Here is a 20,067-nt window from a genome sequence, read left to right as displayed (position 1 = left end):
CCACAACAATCCCACCAATCGGTCCCAAAACATCCCTGTTAGTAAAAATGATGTTAACACATTCTTTGCATATCCCTGAAAGAACCAATCAGGACTGCCTTGTTGCACGATCCAAATTTTCTTCAAAACTTGGCATTTTCTACGTGTAGCTTGCTAGGTGTCTTTGAAAACGACAACATTTAGAGAACGGAAGGTGTAGGGACTTGGACGTCAGGCTTTATCCTAGAATTGTACAACTGTTTATCCAGTCTGTATTGCGGGTTAGCCAGACCTTCCTTCCCAGCGCTGCAGAGGAGGGTCTGGCTAGTCCACACAGCATTCCTGGATGGGAGAAAAACGTCCTCTGGTTTATCTGCATTTCTTTAAACCAATCACAATCGTCTTGGGCGGCGCTATGTGCCAGACGGAGCCTCGGTGCCTCTGCAAAATAGCCTCTGGAAGGAACTTATTTTGGTGGAATGTGTATGTACAAAGGTAGTTATAGTCTTGCAACATATTTACACTGCAGAGATCTGAGGAGCAGTTAACCATAGTCCTCATCAATCGAGTTTGGAATTACAACACAAAGACATCAGGCAGATTTTCCGGCGGCAACTGAACAATCCTGGAAATGAAACATTGTTGATATCGACAAGCTTTGGCACCCCTCTCTCTAGTCCTACCTGCTCTGTCGCTCCTTCTTGGCTCGGCCCCGACTGGATCGTTCCTGCAGGCAGCAGAGGAGGAAGGACAGGGACATGGCGAGGATGACAACGCCACTCACCACTGAAGCCAACACAGCCACTCTCAGACCCCGGTCCTCAGGCCTGGGGATTGCTGTGGGGTGGGGGGGTAAAATGTATCCTATCAGCAAATCCCCATGAAATGGCAGTCTGTGTTCAGTTATTGGCCAAAGGAACCGGCTTACCTTCGCAGACAGGCAGGTTGTTGCTCCACTGCGCTTTGCCGTTCCTGACATTGCAGTAGACCTTATCGCTGCCGACCAGCTGGTATCCCTCCCTACACCAGAAGGCCAACACGCTGCCGATCGACACGCCTGTGCCACTCTCGACGTAAAAGGAACCCCGATGTGGCGGCAGGACCGGGATACAGGAAAGACCTGAGACAAAACAGAAGTGTGTGAAGTGCTTTGAGTGGTTGTTAAGACTACGAAAGTGCTACATAAATGTAGTCCTTTTTTTTTTTTTTTACTCCAGAAATAGAAAATGTATCTTTCCTTAGTCAAAAAAACTTGCTTCATTTAATTTCGGTCACATCCTGGCGGTTCAGGCTGTGGGCGGATGTGGCTCAGGATGTAGAGCCGTCGTCTACCAGTCGGTAGTTTGATCCCTGGCCCCTGCAGTCTACATGTCAAAGTTTCCTTAGGCAAGACACTAAACTTCATGAATGGTTGTGCGTGAATCTGATAGGCATGTGACACTTTGTATGCCAGCCTCGACCAGTGAAGGAATGGTGGTGAATAGTTGCATTAAATTACATTTCATGAGACCAATAAAATTGAGTTTAAAACTTAGGTTGCGCTTTAACAATGGAATTTCTTGTTGGACTGCTAAACCCAAAATCCAGTAGGCCTTTTACAAAAAGTTAAGAAAAGGTATCATATCTAGACAAAATCCTGTAAATTGTGAAATAACAGTGTGTTGTCCTCCTTAACTTAGGAACTTAAGATGCTACCTTTTTTATTCAATTTTTCTAAGTAATTTTTTGGGGCATTTTGGACTGGACAACTGTAGACAGGAAGGAGGGAGAGAGGTGAAGGCATGCAGCAAATGGCCGCAGGTCGGACTCGACCCGCTCTTGGGTGAGCTACCCAAGTGCCTCTTTTATTCACTTTTTTGAAAATTGATCGATTAAATGATTGATCGGTGTGTGTGTAAAGTGCTTCAAGTTGTCGTTAAGACTTGAAAAGTGCTATATTAATGTAGTCCATTTTTATCACTCTATAAATAGAAAAAAAACACTTTTCCTAGTCAAAATAACTTGCTTCATTTAATTTTACTCACATCCTGAACTTTGTATGATTGACAATTGCTGGATTATGGTCTGAGACACTTATGCTATTTTTATATATATATATATATATATATATATATATATATATACATACATACATACATACATACATACATATATATATATATTATAACACTTTTGGACTTTTTTTTTTTTAACTTCAAAGCTATCCCAATACCTCGATCCAACTGCAACTTTTCCTTTGTCTCTGTCTGCTTCCTGGTACTTCTATCCCTCCTTTTAGTTTATCTTATGTCTCCACTCTCTTATCAAACACACAGCTCTGTCCAAAATGTGTCTGTTATCTCTGCCGGGGATCTTGCCATTGGCAGTTCCACTGGAGAGAGAGAGACAGAGAGAGAGAGAGAGTACTATTTTTATATTCCTAATGCTACAATACGCAAATACCTCTGAGAGGTCTCGTGATACAGCAGATATTATTAGATTGTGCTGCAGGGATTTTTGAGGATGTCAGGAAATCTCTTGTAAATATGTCACAAACAGGCCATATATTTCTCAAAGCTCTTACTCAAATGGAGAATAAGCATGATTTATTTCTGCACAATACCACAAAATGACCATTTGATATGTGCAGTGAGATGACAGAGGCATTGATCAATGCTAGTGACTCAGCAATTACTTGGCCAGCTGCTGGGCTTTCTGGCTTTTAAAGCTCATTTTACTGACTCATACTTTATGGCCAGTGTGTTAGACATTAAGTCACATTAAAAAAAAATACTTGTCCATAAAATCACAAGGGTAATAAATACCTGATGATTAGATTGGTATCTAAAATGACAGTATATTTGACTTGAATTACAGAGAAATTTTAGCCTGGAAATCCAGACCCAAACCCGAAAGATTAATTGTCTGGCATTGAGTACTGAAAGTCACTCAGGTCGAGGGGTGGCACCAAGCGTGCATTTGAAAATCTCACTGCACGCAATTGGATAACACTATGACCAATCAAAACAACACACTGGGTGAAGTATGCAGAGCCCCGTACGCTTAACTACCAGCGGAGCTAACTGGTAGATTAAACTGTTGTCTCTCCTTTTAGCTCTGGTTTGGTCTCCACCAACTCCTGAGGTAAAATTCTCTTTAGTCGCTAGTTGCCACACTATATTTACCAGCTGATTGCTTACTTTATCTGTGCACTATTTGTTGCTGGGCAGGTGGCGAACTATGGCTGAAAACAGCTGCCAGCTGTTGCTGGGGTGATGAGAGCGGTAAGAACCAAAACAGAAACCATGAGCTGAACGTTATTACAATGTGCATAGAAATGCAGGGTTGGGTGGTACTAATTGATCATTGAAAGACACAACTTTTACATTACACATTTTTTCCCCATTGTCATTATTATTGTTAATATAAAAATGATGATTAGTGCAGCCTAAAAGCTCTTGCTTAAAAGATATTAACAGAGATAGAAAGTGTGGTGATGTTTAAATAAGTCATTGCCAGAAGGGAATGTGATGCTGCAGTTTGCTTTGCTGTGTGATGTCATCCCACAATAAGACCCTGTGAACATGCAAGCTGTTCTCTACTGATTAGGAACAACAGATGGGAGGATTTCTGCGGCGGTAGAGACAGAAAGGAAGAGGATCCTGTGTAATGACAGCATCTACACACACACATACACACACCAGACATGTACGTAATGCGTACAGTACAGGGAAACAAGGACAAGATGACTTTACAAGGGAAACTAAAAGCTCTTCTGTTTCAAACAAGCTTTCAGTTTCTAAATACTAAAGAGAGATTTTGTTGTAGCTTATCTCTGCGAGATTCCATTCAAAACATATCAATTGGTTTATTTGAGTTGTTTGAGCATGTTTTACAATGACATCACCTACTTATGTAATACCACATCTGCTCACACCTAGATTTATACAAACTGATAAAACAGCATGCAGTGTGCAAGAGAAAGGGGAACAGCTAAATTGGACTTTTAATTAGGATTGAATACAGAACTATGAATGTGTCATTGGCCAATGTCAGACACCTCTCTTTGTTTTCAACAAAATTGTTGCTGTTTGAAAATCACATAATCCTGTTATTTGTGTTTGAGAGATGTAAATCTCTTGGGGAAAGAATAATAAGGAGTAACATTTGCATTTGAATGAAAGCGATGTGGTACATAATGAAAATGATGTGGTTTTAATTATCTGAGATTCATCTGGTTTTTAATCAACATCATTTTTAGTAGAAGGAGCTTTCATATACTGATCTATCATTAGACCTCCTTCATGGTGTAGAGCAACACAGTTATCTATTTGTGTACATGGGGATATTGATTATTAGATAATTATGTAAATTAACTTTCAATGTCATTATTATTGAGTCTTCATGACTTAGATTCTGGTTCCTAATTATTTTCTCAAAGAAGAAAATGGGACAAGTAATTTTTAGAGCAGACATGTAAAATGCAATTTAATTGAACATAGTGGAACTTAAAATTTAAAGCAGTAGGTTATTAGTTGATGCTTTTGGAGAACACATTGTCATGTTTAATTTTTTTAAGTTGTTATGGCAAACATGCTAGCAAGGAGTTGTATATTTGAACATCCAGCCGACGCTGAGCAACATTACTATTCATTGTATTTCTGACAACCCGAAGTTCAACACTCACGAGGATTTTACCTCCGTTTTGGTCTCCACCAAACTCATGATAACAACATCTGGCTCTTAGCTGCTAAATGCACTATACGTTCACCAGATAGCCAATAACTTTGTCTCTTTGCTGTTTGCAGGTAGTGAAAACACCTGCGTGTTACAGCTACAAATTGACGACTTGTGATCATGAACCAGAACAGTAAAGTTGCTTGCTGCAGCACACGACAACAGCTAGAAGATGCAAAAACACGTTATGGCTGAGGGTCAATTGCAGAGTTGGATGATAATTATCTTAGCAGCTTTTTAAATTTAATATTTATATTACAATATATTAGCTTGTCAGCTGGTTAACGAACTGTTAAAACACCATTGGCCAATTAGCTGATATATGTACTGCACAGCAGGCCTATGTGTTCTGGAAACTTACAGGAATGCACTTTCTAAACGCACGCATGCATGCCAAAGGAAAAGATTTTTACCTCTATAAAGGCACATAAAATATTGAGAATACTACGTGACAGTGTGTGTTTTAAGTTTCTAGTGTTTTTTTTGTTGCCATCCCTTCCAATTTTTAGACACTGAAGTAACACCCACCTCCCCATGAGTCCACAAGCTATAGTAAACTGAGAGGTGGAACAATGACGCCAGTGACCCTCCGCCCCCCCCCCCCCCCCCCCCCCCCCCCCCCCCCCCACACACCTCCCAGTGGAACCCAGATTTAATAAAAACTGGTATTACTTCTGAAAAGAATCTGTGTGTTATTGAGTAGGGTTAGGGATTGTCAGTTGTGTAGTTGTCTAAAATCAGTTGTGAAACACTGTGTGTGTGTGTGTGTGTGTGTGTGTGTGTGTGTGTGTGTGTTTTATTCCACAAAAAGTGAGGCTGCGTGTGCGTGTGTGTGGACTCTGCGCTCTGTTTGCTCTTTCCTGTTGATTCGGTCCCATTCAGAAAGCTTCTCTGTCATCGTGGAAACTGTGGGATGCCAATCAAAGCACTCAGCAGCCAGCAGAGCCTAATACACTCCTAAAGCCCCAAACCTGGCAACCCGACACCAACAACCAAACATCCTTGCCGCTGTATTCTTCTCCAAAACCCTTCCCACTTGTCTTTGTCAGGGAAGCACTTGGAATAGTTTGTGATTAAATAAAGATTAGGGTCTCTGCATTAAAGATTCAAACACACATACACATTCCCATGCACAGAATGAGTGAACAGAACAAACACACGCTCGCTAGATGCACCCATGGCATGCATGCATGAAGACATGTTCTGTACAGTATCATGCTACTAGGCTAACACACTCACACACTCTCAAAGACCTTTATTCACTCTATGTACTTTTCCGCTTCATGAACCCCAAATTTAAAACCATATCCTTTGAATTGATTAGTCCATTATTCACGCCTTGCCATAATCAAACAATTCCAAGTTCAAAAAAGAGGCTGAGGTTGCATGACTTATAGCCTTATGGGTCAAATGACGATAAAGTAGGGGATGTTTTAGGGGCGTGGCTACAGAGCGGCCTGTCAATCAAAACAGAGTCTTAGCAATACTAACAATGACACAGTGTACATTAAAATAGACCTGAACTTGTTTTTGGGTGTTGTCCGTGTTTTCGTCTTAAACTTTGACCCTCTTGCTGTGGGTTTTCACTTCAAAGTTGATTGGAACATTTTGGTTGCCCAAAAATGTCTCAGTGAGTGTTCTGCCAACCAAGCAAGCTAGCCACTGCTAGCATTAGCTGGTAACTTAAGGGAAATTTTGAAAGTTTAAAAATCAGTCACTTTCCCCTAAGCATTTGGCTTAGCACAATGCCACTGCAACCATAAACAACACTGGTGTGGTTGTGTCATCCTCCCCCACTCCACTTCTTTTCCAAAATCCGTAACATTCAGTTTCAAATACCCAAGTTGGCAATGTCCAAATTGCCAATCTCAAGGCTTCAAAATGGTAGTCCTCAAACCAATGGGCGACATCCACTGATTTTACAGTCTATGGTCAAGTTCCACTGTATGTATCACAATGGATCCTACACTTCCCACACCTGGTAAAAACTCATCTTGTAAAAGACACTCAACAGACAACACAAATAGAGAGTGGAAGTAGAGAAGAAACCCTGCAGTTCCAAGTTAGACAGTAGCGAAAAAAGACAAAAGACAGACTCTCATTCCTCCATGCTTAGTCAGTTAGAAAAACAATGCTTAAAAATACATTTAATCTGAGTCAGACTTTATCAGACGATAAAAGTCTGAGTTGAAGTTAATAAAAGATGGCATTCTTGGCTGATGGCTGACTAGCTTCATCTCGTTCAACCTCGACTTCCTGTCTGATTCTTCTTCTTGAGTGTTTTTTTTTTTTGGTCCCTTTGCTCCAGCTGTATGTGATCTGACCTCAAACAAACATCATGCCTCTCTCTGTCCACGCCATCAGTGTATGTTGTATCTATTTCTGTGGCGCCGCACTGATGCGCGGTATCACTACTGATTACCTAATCCCCTTGGCTCTCGCTCTGCCTGCGTGCTATCTGTGTTCCTGTGCAAACACTTAAAGACGTGCATGTTTGCCTCAGCCATGCATTAGTGCTTGTGTCCAGTGAGTCCCAAATGCTACTAAAGTGAAACAAAGTGTTTAAGGACATTTGTATAGGCAAACTCTGAGGGATCTGAGTTAATGGAAGTTCTCCTTCAACCGGCAGCTTGGGCTGGATTTGATTGAGGATAATCTCTCCACTTGAACAGAGCAGGCGCAGTGAACTGATTTTGAACTACATACATTACTGACATGGCAGTAGGGAGATACACCGGTCTCAAAACCTTCAGCTATTCAGAGGGAACAGACTTGGCTGAGCCTAGAGTTCAGTGGGTGCCAAAAAATGTAGTTATTGGCATAGAAAAACACATTTAAGATGTAGCCTTCATCAAAGTTACATGACTGAGAGACAAGAGATCTTAAATTCCACTTTCTCCTTGTGCGTGTTCCTCCACAGTGGTTGTCACTTTGTTTCAAATGGAATAAGTCACCTCCAACTCATTCTGGCATTCTGGGAATGTAGGATATGAAATCAAAAGTACACATGTCAGGTTGTGGGAAATGGTTAAACCTAAAAGAGAAATGACAATACCTCTATCACACAAGAATATTGGAAATGACAGTGCAAGAGCATCTGATTTTGGATATTTTATTGTTAAAAAGTAGTTCCCGATTAGTTCATTGAGATGAGCTCTGGTGTGAGATTCTCTTTTCTCTACTTATTTGACTTTTTTTTTACTATTTCTACCATTTATGTTTCACTTGAGTTAAAATTTCAAAGTTGAGGACCTTTACGTGAATATTTTAAAGCAACAAATATTTCGGAAAATACAGTTATTTGCTTTTTACCGGGAGTAAAATGAGAAGATTAATACCACTGTCATCTCTACGCTAAATATGTTGGTGGAACCAGCGGTTGGTTAGCTTAGCTGTAACTGGGAACTTTGTCGGCAAATCTAAAACTCACTTATAGTGAGTTCAAAACAAAACATTGGCGTTTTACTATAACAGGCCTGAAAAAAAACATCCTAACCCTACAGGAACCTGTGTAGTTTTTTTGTCCAAGCCCAGCATGAACCGCAGCAGCAGTTTTAGTAAAAACCCAAATGTTATGTCCATCTTATGGGGGGTAATTCCGGACTACTTCTTGGCCGGGACCAGTAACTTCCTGGAGTTTCTACTGGTTAGCGGTTACTGGGCACCCCATGCTGGTAGGCAGGTTTTTAGACACATTTTAGATGTTTCATTGAGCCCGCCCCTTAGCTGTTCCCATCTAACTTCAACCATCAGGGTAGGAAGAAAGCTGTTTCCGACTCTCCCTTGGTGACTTTGTTCAGCAAGCGGTAGTCTGGCAAGCTAATAATGAAATTGAGTCACTGCCAGCCACCATATTGTATTTGTTAATACAATATGGTGGCTGGCAGTGACTCAATTTCATTTCATAGGCAAGAGATAGAAGGAACTTCTTGTCTGTAGAACGCCAAGCCTATAGGGCTTAGGAGTGACATTAGTGTGTGTCACTTACCGTAATACCCTTGGCACTGCGTGTGTATGTGCGCCCTTTATGCACAGTAGACTACGTGTCCAAAAAAAAAAAAAAACTCCCCTTATGGATCATGCATGTCAATGCAGAAATCCAGACAATGCATATGTTTAAGTTATCAGCTCTAATGTAAGACACATGAGTGAATACAGGTTTCTACAATGGCTTCCAATGCAGTCCTGCTAAAAAACTGTAGTACTTGGCTTTAAAATAAACCGGGCTCTACCTGTAACCAGTGAGTGTTTGCATCTTTATTCCTGGGTGTTGACGTGTCATTAACAGGATTTTTTGCACAAGAAATAGCCTGGAATAGGAATGGGTAATTGGTTTAGCCTCTTAGTTAATCAGATTATTGGCATTGCAACATTTCACATTTTAGGCTTTTGGCTAATGATCACATCCAAAGAGACTCATAGGAAAGCACAAGCAACTTATTCTCATTGTGAAGTAGATGCTGTATCTAGAATTTAACATTAGTATTTGGTTTTGCCCAGGAAGTTGTATTCTTTTAATATATTTAGCCACTTTGAACCACAAAAACAAGGTTGTGCTGACTGGCCCCGCTCGATGCAGCAAAACGCTGCTGAGCATACAATGGGTTTGAGTGTCATTGCCGCCTTTGGTCTGAAAGGCCCTAATTTAACCACTGGTTCAAATATGTATATAAAGCCCTTTTTGTGTCAACGAACATGCTAAATATCCTCTGGTGGCAGAAAATGAAATTCCCTTCAGCACCGCTGCTGGAAAACATCCTTGGAAACACTGCACACAGTTAGGATTCACTGTAAACTCCTGCTTGGCCAGATTGAGAGGAAGACTGCCCGCTAAGTAATTGATATCGGCCTCATTTAGGGATTAACACTGAGATTACCTTTCACACACTAAGGTCAATGGGCTGTGTTACCATGTCAATGTAAAGGCTTACGGCCTTTTTGTATCAGGCTGAAATAACTGCTGGTCATTGGCAGGCTGCCAACACCAACTTGCCCTGCCACCTACACTGCTGCATCTTCTCACTGTAGTCGCCGGCTCAGTCTGCAAAACAGGTAGTCTAATGTAAAACCTGACTTTGACTGAAAGTGAACAAAATATTGTAAGTAGAACACAACTAACAACTATGGTGATCCTCTGACTTTCTGTCTAGCACCACCATGAGGTCAAACTATCGTTTATCACCAATTCCTGCAGAACTAATGACATTTCCATCAGCCTAAGCTGTGTTTTGTGCCATTTAGTACATGTTAACAAGCTAACAAGGTTAATTAAGATGGCAAACATATCTACTACACTCTAGCAGGTTAGCATGTCATTGTGAGCATGTCCGCATGCAGACGTTAGCATTGACTTAAAGCTGTTCTTGAGGTACAGCCAGAGGCGTGGCACAAATTCTGGGCCCTGTAGAAAGGCATTTTCTATGGGCCCCTCTCCGCATCCACAGCTAGTCATTCTAACATCTTTCATCTCCTCACGTAAGGGCTCTGGGTACTCAGTCCAACGCCCCTGAGTACAGCCATACTGGGCCGCTATTACAAGGCTGTAGACTCCAATCTTTGTGTATAGTTTATGGGATGGTTTTTAACTAGTACTGCAATATATCCTGCATACATACATTGACTGCATAAGTACTCTCTGTACTCTGTGTGTACTGTAGCCTACTGTATATCTATCGGAGATCAAAATATGTAATTATATCTAATGGACTAACTTGGACCTAGGTGAAACAACTTTATAGAAAACAGCTTTTAATGCTGGCACACTAAACATGTATGGTGTTTCTTTGTAGATATTAATAAACATTTAGCCATTATAGTAATGCTATTGGACTTTAAAAGCAGTGTAAGGGTTAGTATTATATCTTTTGGCAGGGTAATATTTTGGGTGTTGGGTAGGTTTTATTGGCCGTTGGGATGGTTTTGGGCTGGTTTTGATTGCCCATTGGGCTGGTCTTGTCATCCAGACCTGGCAACCCTAGGAGAGGGAGAAAGACATCTGCTGTTTGCAGAAGAGCCGTAGACTGTGATTACTCAGGGTAGCATGCATGGAAATTAATCACAATATAATATATCTGGCTTTATATAATATATCTGGCTTTTCCACTGATGGTCTAAAGTCACAAAAGTTTTCGTAAGTCACCGTCTAAATTTGGTTTAAGTCGGAAAAGTTGCCAAGTTTGCAACACTGGTGAAACCTAAAATCGAAGGGTACTTGTGGTATTACCAGGGGGTAAACATGGGAAGATTGTGAAGTAGCTCAACTAATTTATACGAATAGAAATTACAATGATTCATATTTATGTTCACATTAAGTTTTCTGTAACACCTGGACACCACATGTATGCAAAAAATTCAAAAAATGACTCGCTAACTAATAGTTGATTGTGAAACATCTAAAACTAGAGGATACATGGTAACAATAGTTAGCTTAAGCAATTATGAAGCAGCTACAAGTAGTGGGTAAATGGTTAAAATGCAGTGATTGGCTAAAAGGAACAGTAGCAGATAAATGTTATGTAGTTACTTTAAACGTGATTGTGACTGCTAAATGCAGCGGATGAAGGGTTTAATTAAATATATAGCTAGCTAACGGATAAATAATGACAACAGCTATAAGGTACAATAATGGTTATGGTTAAATGAACATAGTTAGCCGACGTGTTTGAAGGGTCTAGCTTCTGCACTTAATGAAACATAATGAAACATAACCAAACCAACCTAAACACTGAGAGTTCAAAAGTCTATCAAACAGCATCCACTTCATATAGTTAACGTTACATTACATCTAGTAAAATCTGTTCCAATGAGCCCATTTGGAGCATGACGGGTGGTGCTGATAAAGGTGTACTTGAGTCTGATGAGCCTGTGTTATCTACTAATAGTTTTGCTATAACACAAACTCTTCCAGATTGGTCTTCATTTTGGTTTCATCTGTGTCCGAAAGCTCTGCATATACAAACACCTTCTATATTTAACTGAATTTATTTTTGTTGTATACATGACAGCTGAGGCTGGTTTATTCTCAACAGGCTGAACCTAAAATGGCTCAACTGTCTAAGACGGTATTGCTGCTATGCTCCAGACCTGAAGGATAGGCTTAAAACTTGGGTGGGAAAGTGAGAGACACTGCTTTTATGTGTCATCTCTCTCTCACACACACACACACACACACAAACACACACACACACACACACACACACACACACTTTGGTTACATGAACACTGATATTAATCACACCTAGATTTAGAAACTCTCACGTTAAAGCTCTGGTCTGGCATAATTCAGGCATGTGGTGCAATGTTGCAATCCAGCTGATTGTGTGTGTGTGTGTGTGGTTGTGTTTTATTAAAGTATAAACTGCTTATTCCTGCTCTGTCAGACATAGAGCTGGTGTTATGAAATGAGCAACTGTGTTTATTCTGTAAACCTTTAAGAAGATTGGTGCCATTTGGGTTGAACGTCCATTTCGTGTGTGTTGTGTGCTTTGTGTGTGTGTGTTTTATGTGTGTATCAGGCATGTGAGGTTTGCATTTTGTCATCAGCTGTAGGCTATGCATACAAGTGAGGATATAAAATGTGATTGCGAAGGGGACGGGCGAGGGACATGAGAAGCAATGGTGGAAAGAAACGGGGAAAGAGGCAATGGAAGAAAATAAAAAAAAAGTGACAGGAAGTTCTTGAGAAAACTACTCTAAGAGGAAAAACAACGAGAGAAACAAAGTGACAGACGGAGAAAAGGCAATTAGTGGAAAAAGAGAAACAGATGAGACAGAGGTTGGAGAAAATAAGCAGTGGGGGGGGAGAGAGAGAGAGAGAGAGAGAGAGCGCAACACATTGAGTGGGGAAAAGGAAAGACAGAGTGGGGAAATGGACAGAGGGAGCAGAGGAGAAGAGAAAGGCAGCTCATGCTCCAGTTGAGGGTAAGTCATGCGAGCGGCACTGCAGCTGACTCTTCAGGCTGAGCAGCTCCAGCCTGGACATAACGAACTGTCTTTAAATGCCTCACCTGACACATGCACGCGCACACACAAAGTGCCAGCTTTGGCATAGTGGTAAAGCGGTTGCCTGCCAATTGGAAGGTTGGTGTTTCAATCCCTGGCCCTGCAGTTCCATGTCAACTTGGGCAAGACACTGAACCCCGAGTTGCCCCTGATGCTGCGCTGTGTGAGTATATAACATTATATAAATACAGCACATTTACAAAAAAGTGCATATTAGCTTGCACTCACTCCTGTATTCCCAGGATAACAATCATTACACGAGTCAGACAAAATTGCACACATACATACAACTACTCAACTTTGGTCTTTGGTGCATGTGAAGCCTGGAAACTCTTCTCACACATAGATATTCAACAGAACACACACATTCATGCATCTTGATTGCTCACGGATACACTATTACTCCGAAGCACAAAAGAGTAAGTAAATGTGCACTCACACACACACATTACAGTACACACGTTTACTTGAACATATCCGACTTTCTCTCTGAGTTTTGAGGAGAGGGGTTTTCTTGTTTTGGGAAAACTCTAAAATAGAGTGGAGGTATTTGGAGCGTCTCCTCCTCTAAGTCTCCTCTTGGTTCTGGGCTCAAGTAAAAGTCCACGCAAACACGGACATTCAAGACCGTTCAGTTACTTTCAACGACAGGTATTTGTCTAAAACCAAAAATAAAAACTTCTTCACCAAAGAAGCCTGTTTTTGTGTTCCTGTATAACGTGCTTTCTGTGGTCAATCTTAGGGCTTTACTTATTTTTAAGAATTTATTTTGGGGGGGTTGGCCTTTTAATAGAAAGGATTGCTGAAGACAGGAAAGGGGCAGTGGGGGGAAGAGGGGGGGTTGATGACATGCAGCAAAGAGCCACTTGAACCCAGGCCGCTGCTGTAAGGACTAAGCCTCAGGAAATGTGTACATACACGCTCAACCAGGTGAGGTACCAGTGCACCCCTCAGGGTTTTATTTAGGGCTGAGTTTAGTTTAAGTATCAGGATTAGGTTTAAGGTCGGCTTAGGGTTAAGACAAGGAGAAACACATATCAAGGGGGAAACAGACTGACACAGTCTGAAGAACTTTTAAGGACTTATTATGTTATTACATGTTATAATTACTCATTCAAGGTTCTTAAATCCCTATTTATGCCGCGAGTTTTCATGCCAATGGGAAGCCTTATACCAAGACTGGTTACTATATAGCAACACACCAAAATCTGATTCTATGATGTTAGAGGGTCAACAAAATCTATACACTAGGGAGTCAGCATTTTGAGCACTGCCAAGCAACATGTAGTGTGTGACCATGACCATGTTTGTAGCAATTAATGATTCATTTTATGGTTGAATGAGTTTTCAATTTGTTTTCAATGAATGTCTTGGTCTGTGTAATGTATCAAAGTACTGTGAAAAACATGTGCCTTTCATCCAAATCAAATGGATCGTTAAAGTAATTTTTTTTCTTTTTTAAATATTATTTTTGGGACTTTTCGCCTTTATTTATTGAGAAAGGGGAGAGAGAAGGGGGAATACATGTCGGAAATCGTCACAGGTTGGATTCCAACCCTGGACCTCTGCGTTGAGACATTACCTCCTAGTATACAGTATGTGCGCCTGCCCGACCCACTGAGCCAACCCCGGTAATGTGGAAGTCGTTTTTAAACACAAGATGACTGGTTTCAGCTTCTGGTTTTCTTATTATTATGGGATGTTAAACTGAATATCTTTGGATGTGGGACGGTCATCAAAAAAAGCTATTGAAATATGTCCACTGGGCTCTGGGCAAATTGTGATTGCAGAATAAGAAATCAGGTGCTTTGAAAGACAAGTTTGGTCTAAACTCCTTAAATGTGCAAAATCATCATGAAACCTCACACTAAGTGGGCAATAGTAGCAGTTATAAAGGAAGTGATTGCCACTTGCCATGCAGACTAACCTGTGTAGTTGCTGGTGGTGCTCGGAGTTGGCAGAGTCTCTGTCTGGACTTCCGTTGGCATCTGGGTTTCAGTCTGCAAGCCTGGCTGCAGCTGGATTATCGTGCCGGTCCAGTCCTCCGACAACGACTCGCTAACGGTGCTCTGCAAGTCCTCGGGGCTCAGAGTGACGCCCCTTGCCTGGACCAGAGCACAGAGCAGGGGGCATAGAAGCATCCATCCTGGGCTTTGAGCGGTGGGTCCAACTTTGGGATACATGGGGTCACGTAATAAAGAAGAAGAGCTCTGTAAGAGGAAGGAAGGAGGATTCACAGCCTCATGGCCAGGTGCTTCGACTCGACCAGAGTCTCGTTGTGAGGGGAAAAGACCCTTTGGTGAAAAGTTTGGTGCTTCCCTTGCCTTGTTTTTCTTTTCCCTGTCTTCTTCTGCTGCTTTTCCTTACCTCTTCTTCCTTCTTCTGTTTGGTCCTCGTCTTCTTTTCTGAGTCCCTCCTCACTCCCTTGGCAGAGAGAGGAAAGCCCCCTCTGCGCTTCCACTCATGATCCTGCTGTGCTGCAAGAAGGGATGACAGAGAAGGAGAGAAAGTAAAGGAGTGTGCATGTTAATCTGTGTATATGTGTGGTAGATCCAGCTGTAATCTGCTCTCACATGCTGCTGTTTCCTCTCCAGCCCTCTCCTCTCTCTGTCCCTGAGCTCGTTTTCTCCCTCTCTCTCTCTCTGTCCGCCACTCTCTCCCTCCCCCTGATCTCCTGCTGGGCTAACTGAGCTCTTGCGTAACACTAACTCATTCGCTGAGCTGTGCTGAGCTGTAACTCATGCAGCCTTAAGTCCTGATATTCCTGGTCGCTGGTCTTTCCCTCTCTGCCCCTCTCACCATGTTTCCCTCTCACTCTGTAGTTTCAGTATATTGATTGCATAGACAGTGTCAGTTAGACTTTTACCGGAAAATTCAGACTAATCAATATTTGCTGTTGGATGGCCCCGATATATCAAAAGCTGGGGGGTCAGCTCGTGACCCTCAGCTTAACCCCCAGGGTAAGAGAGGCTTGTAAGCTTGGAGCTGCCTAAACTGTATACAGTTAGAACTCAGAGTACAACTGGTCGAAAAGCAGACTGAAAACAGCGCAGAAAGCACAATTTATAAATGTGTACAGCCTGCTTTAATCAAATACTGTATGAATAACACACCAATATCTTAAGTTGCTTTGCGTGTTATCATTACGTATTCCATGCACATAATAATCCATTGTTTACCCTTATTCTGAAAAAGTGTTTCTCCTTTTCTTTTGGTCATGCATCTCTACCGCAGCCCTGCAAACGGTTGGCTAGTTGGTTTGTGTACAGCAACCATAGCAACGCACAGACATGACAGAAAGCTGAATACAGGCAAGGGGCCGTAAACTGTCCAGAAACTGCTTAGGAACCTTGTTTGAGACACATATTCTGATTGCACTGTATACATGTTTAAAGAATGCTCCTAAGACCCAAAATAATACCAGCATATCCCATGTTTCTTAATCGGAAATTACCTAGCATCAAATTCTACTTCACATTCATCCAGGAAGCCGCTGCTTGCTTCCAGTGTAAAACCAAAAGTCTTATTTAACTTATGTACATAAGTAAACTTACTCACATTACATACTTAACATCACATAACAAAAGTACTTATTTTAACCAAACATAGCCAAGTAGTTTGGCTGAATTGACAACATTAACCACAGGTTTAAAGCTGATGAGTTGAGAAGGAGAACAGGGGTGTTAAATGAAACGCAAGCAGTGGCAACTTTTGAGTTTTCTCCTCAGTTCTCCAGTAGACTTGGAATAACTCTGGCAGCAACGACTCGTACTGAGCTCAAGCTCATGCAGGAGAGGGCTTTCATTGGTTCTTTCAAAGCAAAGCGCGAGGCAGTCATTGGTTGGCATTTTCTTTCTCTTTCCTTTCCTTTATCAGTGAAAATGATCGGGGAAGACCCAGAACTAGGTGGAGAGATTCTATCTCCACCCTGGCCTGGGAGTGACTCAGGATCCCCCAGTCAGAGCTGTCTAATGTGGCTTGGGAAAGGGACGTTTGGGGTCCCCTGCTGGAGCAGATTACCCCAGATAAGCAGATGAAGATGGATGGATGTTGATGACCACAAAAAGCTTTTCTGGCATTAATCTCTTTCTTGTTTTTCCCTTGCAACCATGCGGGGAAAAACGTGACTACAGTACCTGCCTACATTCACCTGTGTCTCTGAGTGTGCATGAGTATTTTGTGTCTGTGTGTGTGTGTGTGTGTGTGTGTGTGTGTGTGCTTTTATAGGACTGTATGTATCACAGGTGGATGCACAAGTGTAATATTAAGACCCAGATGGCTCTTGTTGATAGCCCTCAAGTCAGAAAGTCCATGCTAATACATGAAAAATTGATGCGTCTGGGACCAAAAATAGGGGGAACAAGATGGAGAGAAAAAAGGGATGGTGGAGAGCGATTGAAGAATGAGAGAGGAGCAGGCAGAGTAAGCGATGACATAAGAGCGACAGAAAAACAATCACAGAGAGAAGGAAAGACAAGCGAGAGATTGGGGGGGAAGACAGATGAAATGAGATCCAGTGCTTTTAGCCTGAGAAAACTGCCATCTATAAAACGTTCGGCCAGTAAATGGGAACGCGACGGGCTCTGCATCCAACAACTACATTATTTACAGCCCCGGCTTTGCCAAAGTGGACACAGGAAAGGCTTCAAAGGACTGATCCAAGATTTTATTTTAAGCCATCAAATTAAAGCTGCACTAGGCAAGTTTTTTTTCTTTAAAAATACACCCGTCCTATCAGTGTGATTCTGAAAGAAGGTGGAGGTGGTGGTTTCAGGTGTCAGGGTTTCATGGATGCTGGGAAATGCTCTTTATTCACAGGAAGTGTGCACACACTTTGATGAGTTAACACTCTTTGCAGGGAAAGTCTTAGTTCAAAAATAAATCCACCAGGGACGCTTAAGAACTGCTGTTATGTGATATCTAGGTGAAACTCTTGTACATTAACAATTGTGCTAATGCTAAAGCTTTATGTGGAACGTAAAAGAAGTGACACGTAGGGTAAATGGTGCATTCACGTGCTCCTCAGTCCCTTTACCTCAGTTAGGAGGTTTCTCCTCTGACTTCGGTGTGTTCATGAGCTTAAGGTCCTAATGTGGATGCAATAGGAACACTTGTGTGTGTTTAAACCAATGGTCCTTGAGAGGGTAGGGGGTCCCAACAAAATGACAGAATACATGACGTTTTTGGTTTTATAGACTTTTTTTAATAAAACCTCTAAAAGCCAAAATCTTCCACCAAATTTCGAGAAGCGTGGCGTTGAGTTTCCTACTCCTCATTTGCATAAAACTGCCATCCAGGTTGCTTTATACAAATCAGGGGCGTCCAGCTCACCTCACGTCTCTTGGAAACTCAGAAAAACAGTCATTTGAACAATAAATAATATATCTATATACACAGTAGTTTCCTTAATTTGCTACTTGCAGCATTTTCTCACATAAATGAATCATGACCACATTAATTATGAAACATGCCATATGTAAAACTAGTGCCAACAATTGTCACTGAGCGGACTAGCTGCCTCTACTTTGCGTTTTCCGTTGTGTTGGATCATCGTGTAAATCTGCTGAGATGCTTTAATAGAAAGGGCTGTGAAGCTCTGCTGGTTGAAAGAGTGGAAGTCAAACAGAAAGCAACTCGTCTCTGACAGATGTCCATCACAAGTTCACACTTAAAACAGTGTGTATTTGCAGGACTGTGTGTCTTAATGTGCACAGCAAATAGTACAGTTGGAGGGGATTATGAGGATTAAGAAAGCAGCTGGAGAGTTATGGTCACGTGATATTTGTCACTTTCCATTCTTTGTCAAACTGGAATGTGAAACCAAAGCTTTTATATTATTTATCTAACAAAGAAGTCTCTCCGAGAAAACAGTCAGCCTAGCGTATGCGTGACAAAGTGGAATATGTTGGATCTAACAGTGTAACAACTTACTGAGAGACTGTTTGTAGTAAGACTGCAACAAGACAAATAAAAGGCTGTTGGTTTTGCAAAACGTGCTCATTTTTGGCCACTTAGTGGCAGCAAAATAAGCTGTAACCACAACATTAAAATGTAAAGTTAATGTGCTCACATGTTAGCAAGCATTTCCTGGATGTTGCATGTTCACTTGTGCTTTGTTTAGTCAATCATCACTATGAAAATACAGATTAGTGCAGCTTTAATGTGTACATTCTGAAATATAAGGCAGACTCCCCGCTGCTTCTGGTGTTCATGCACAGCAAATATTGGCTTAATATTAAGAGCAGCTTTTTTACAGTTCGTAGATAATGCAAAATAAATACACCATATTTATAAAATATAGAGAAAAAAGGCTGGTAATAGCATAGGGAAGTCAGTCCAGAACAAAATGTGATTATTTCACTTAGTTCTGATGTCTGGCAGAACATAAAACTGCATAAAAGACAGACAGCACTCTTTTAGAGTAGGAAGGAAACACACGCTCACTTTGTTTGGACAAATATTAAAGCAACATGTACAGTGTAGTTATTTCAAGGAGTATTTAACACTTGAAATCAGTCTGTCAAACACACACACTCACAGAGGCAGGGGCGATCTGCAACTTTGTCACCATCAACCTAATCCCTACAGCAACATCTTTGAGCACATTAAATACTGTTATATAATACAAAAACACAGCACAGCCCCCCCCACACACACACACAGACACACTTTAACACAGGCTCAGTCTCTCTCCATGATATGTTTATACACGCATGCATACACGCACACTGTGTATTAGGCATATTTGCAGGTGTAATAGGGTGTTTACACGGTACATTTTCACTGTGTGTGTGTGTGTGTGTGTGTGTATGTCCCAGCAGCATAAAGCCAATAATCAGTGCTAAGTAGGGCAGTGCAGGGTCAGACAGGACAGAGGGGCTTTCCTCTATTGAGAGGGCAACGAAGAACAAGACAAGCCCTTCTCACCAGGGTTCACGTAATCTGTGGCAGCAGTTCAAAGATGGAGTCAACAGTAAGAGGTAACACAGAGCCGAAAGCACCTCTGATTGGGCCGCAGTTTGAAACGGGACTCTTTGCAGCACCTGGAAAGCTTTACCAATCATACAAGTAAGAGAGGGGCTTTAACTCTAAATCCATAAACTCATTGGCTGATGCCAATTTCTGACAATGTGATTCGTTCAGAGACATCACGTGACGTGCTCTGACACTTCATGGTTGGCGGGACAGTTATAACATCAAAATGCCCCAAAAAAGTGAGTTCACATAAAAGACAACATCAGTTATCGATTGTAAGAGGAAGAATTGTTAAGAAAAAAACAAGTCAATAAAGTTGAAATACCTTCGTTAAGTGCACCGGCGCATAAGCTGAAGTGCTGACAGGATTGTATAGATACCGGGGGGGGGGGGGGG

General features: G+C 41.6%; 1 protein-coding gene and 1 long non-coding RNA gene across 2 annotated transcripts in view; one reads left to right on the top strand and one right to left on the bottom strand.

Annotated features, from left to right (window-relative positions):
- zgc:162331 (uncharacterized protein LOC793007 homolog) overlaps positions 1-20,067 on the bottom strand; it is a 35,546-nt gene that overhangs the window by 3,236 nt on the left and 12,243 nt on the right. Inside the window, exons 2-4 of the mRNA XM_034863392.1 lie at positions 14,624-15,173; positions 908-1,099; positions 663-816 (exon numbers count right to left, since the gene is read on the bottom strand). Of these exons, the coding sequence (XP_034719283.1) occupies positions 663-816; positions 908-1,099; positions 14,624-14,879 (602 nt within the window). The 5' untranslated portion in view covers positions 14,880-15,173. The remainder of the gene's footprint in view (positions 1-662; positions 817-907; positions 1,100-14,623; positions 15,174-20,067) is intronic.
- Positions 78-12,230, top strand: LOC117938661. The gene is made up of 3 exons (XR_004655459.1): positions 78-157; positions 6,752-6,757; positions 12,219-12,230. It is a non-coding gene; the product is annotated as an uncharacterized LOC117938661 (long non-coding RNA).

Source organism: Etheostoma cragini, chromosome 23, assembly GCF_013103735.1.
Source record: "Etheostoma cragini isolate CJK2018 chromosome 23, CSU_Ecrag_1.0, whole genome shotgun sequence".
Taxonomy (NCBI): Eukaryota; Metazoa; Chordata; class Actinopteri; order Perciformes; family Percidae; genus Etheostoma; species Etheostoma cragini.
Note: the sequence above shows the minus strand (reverse complement) of the source record. Positions and strands in the feature narration are given on the sequence as shown.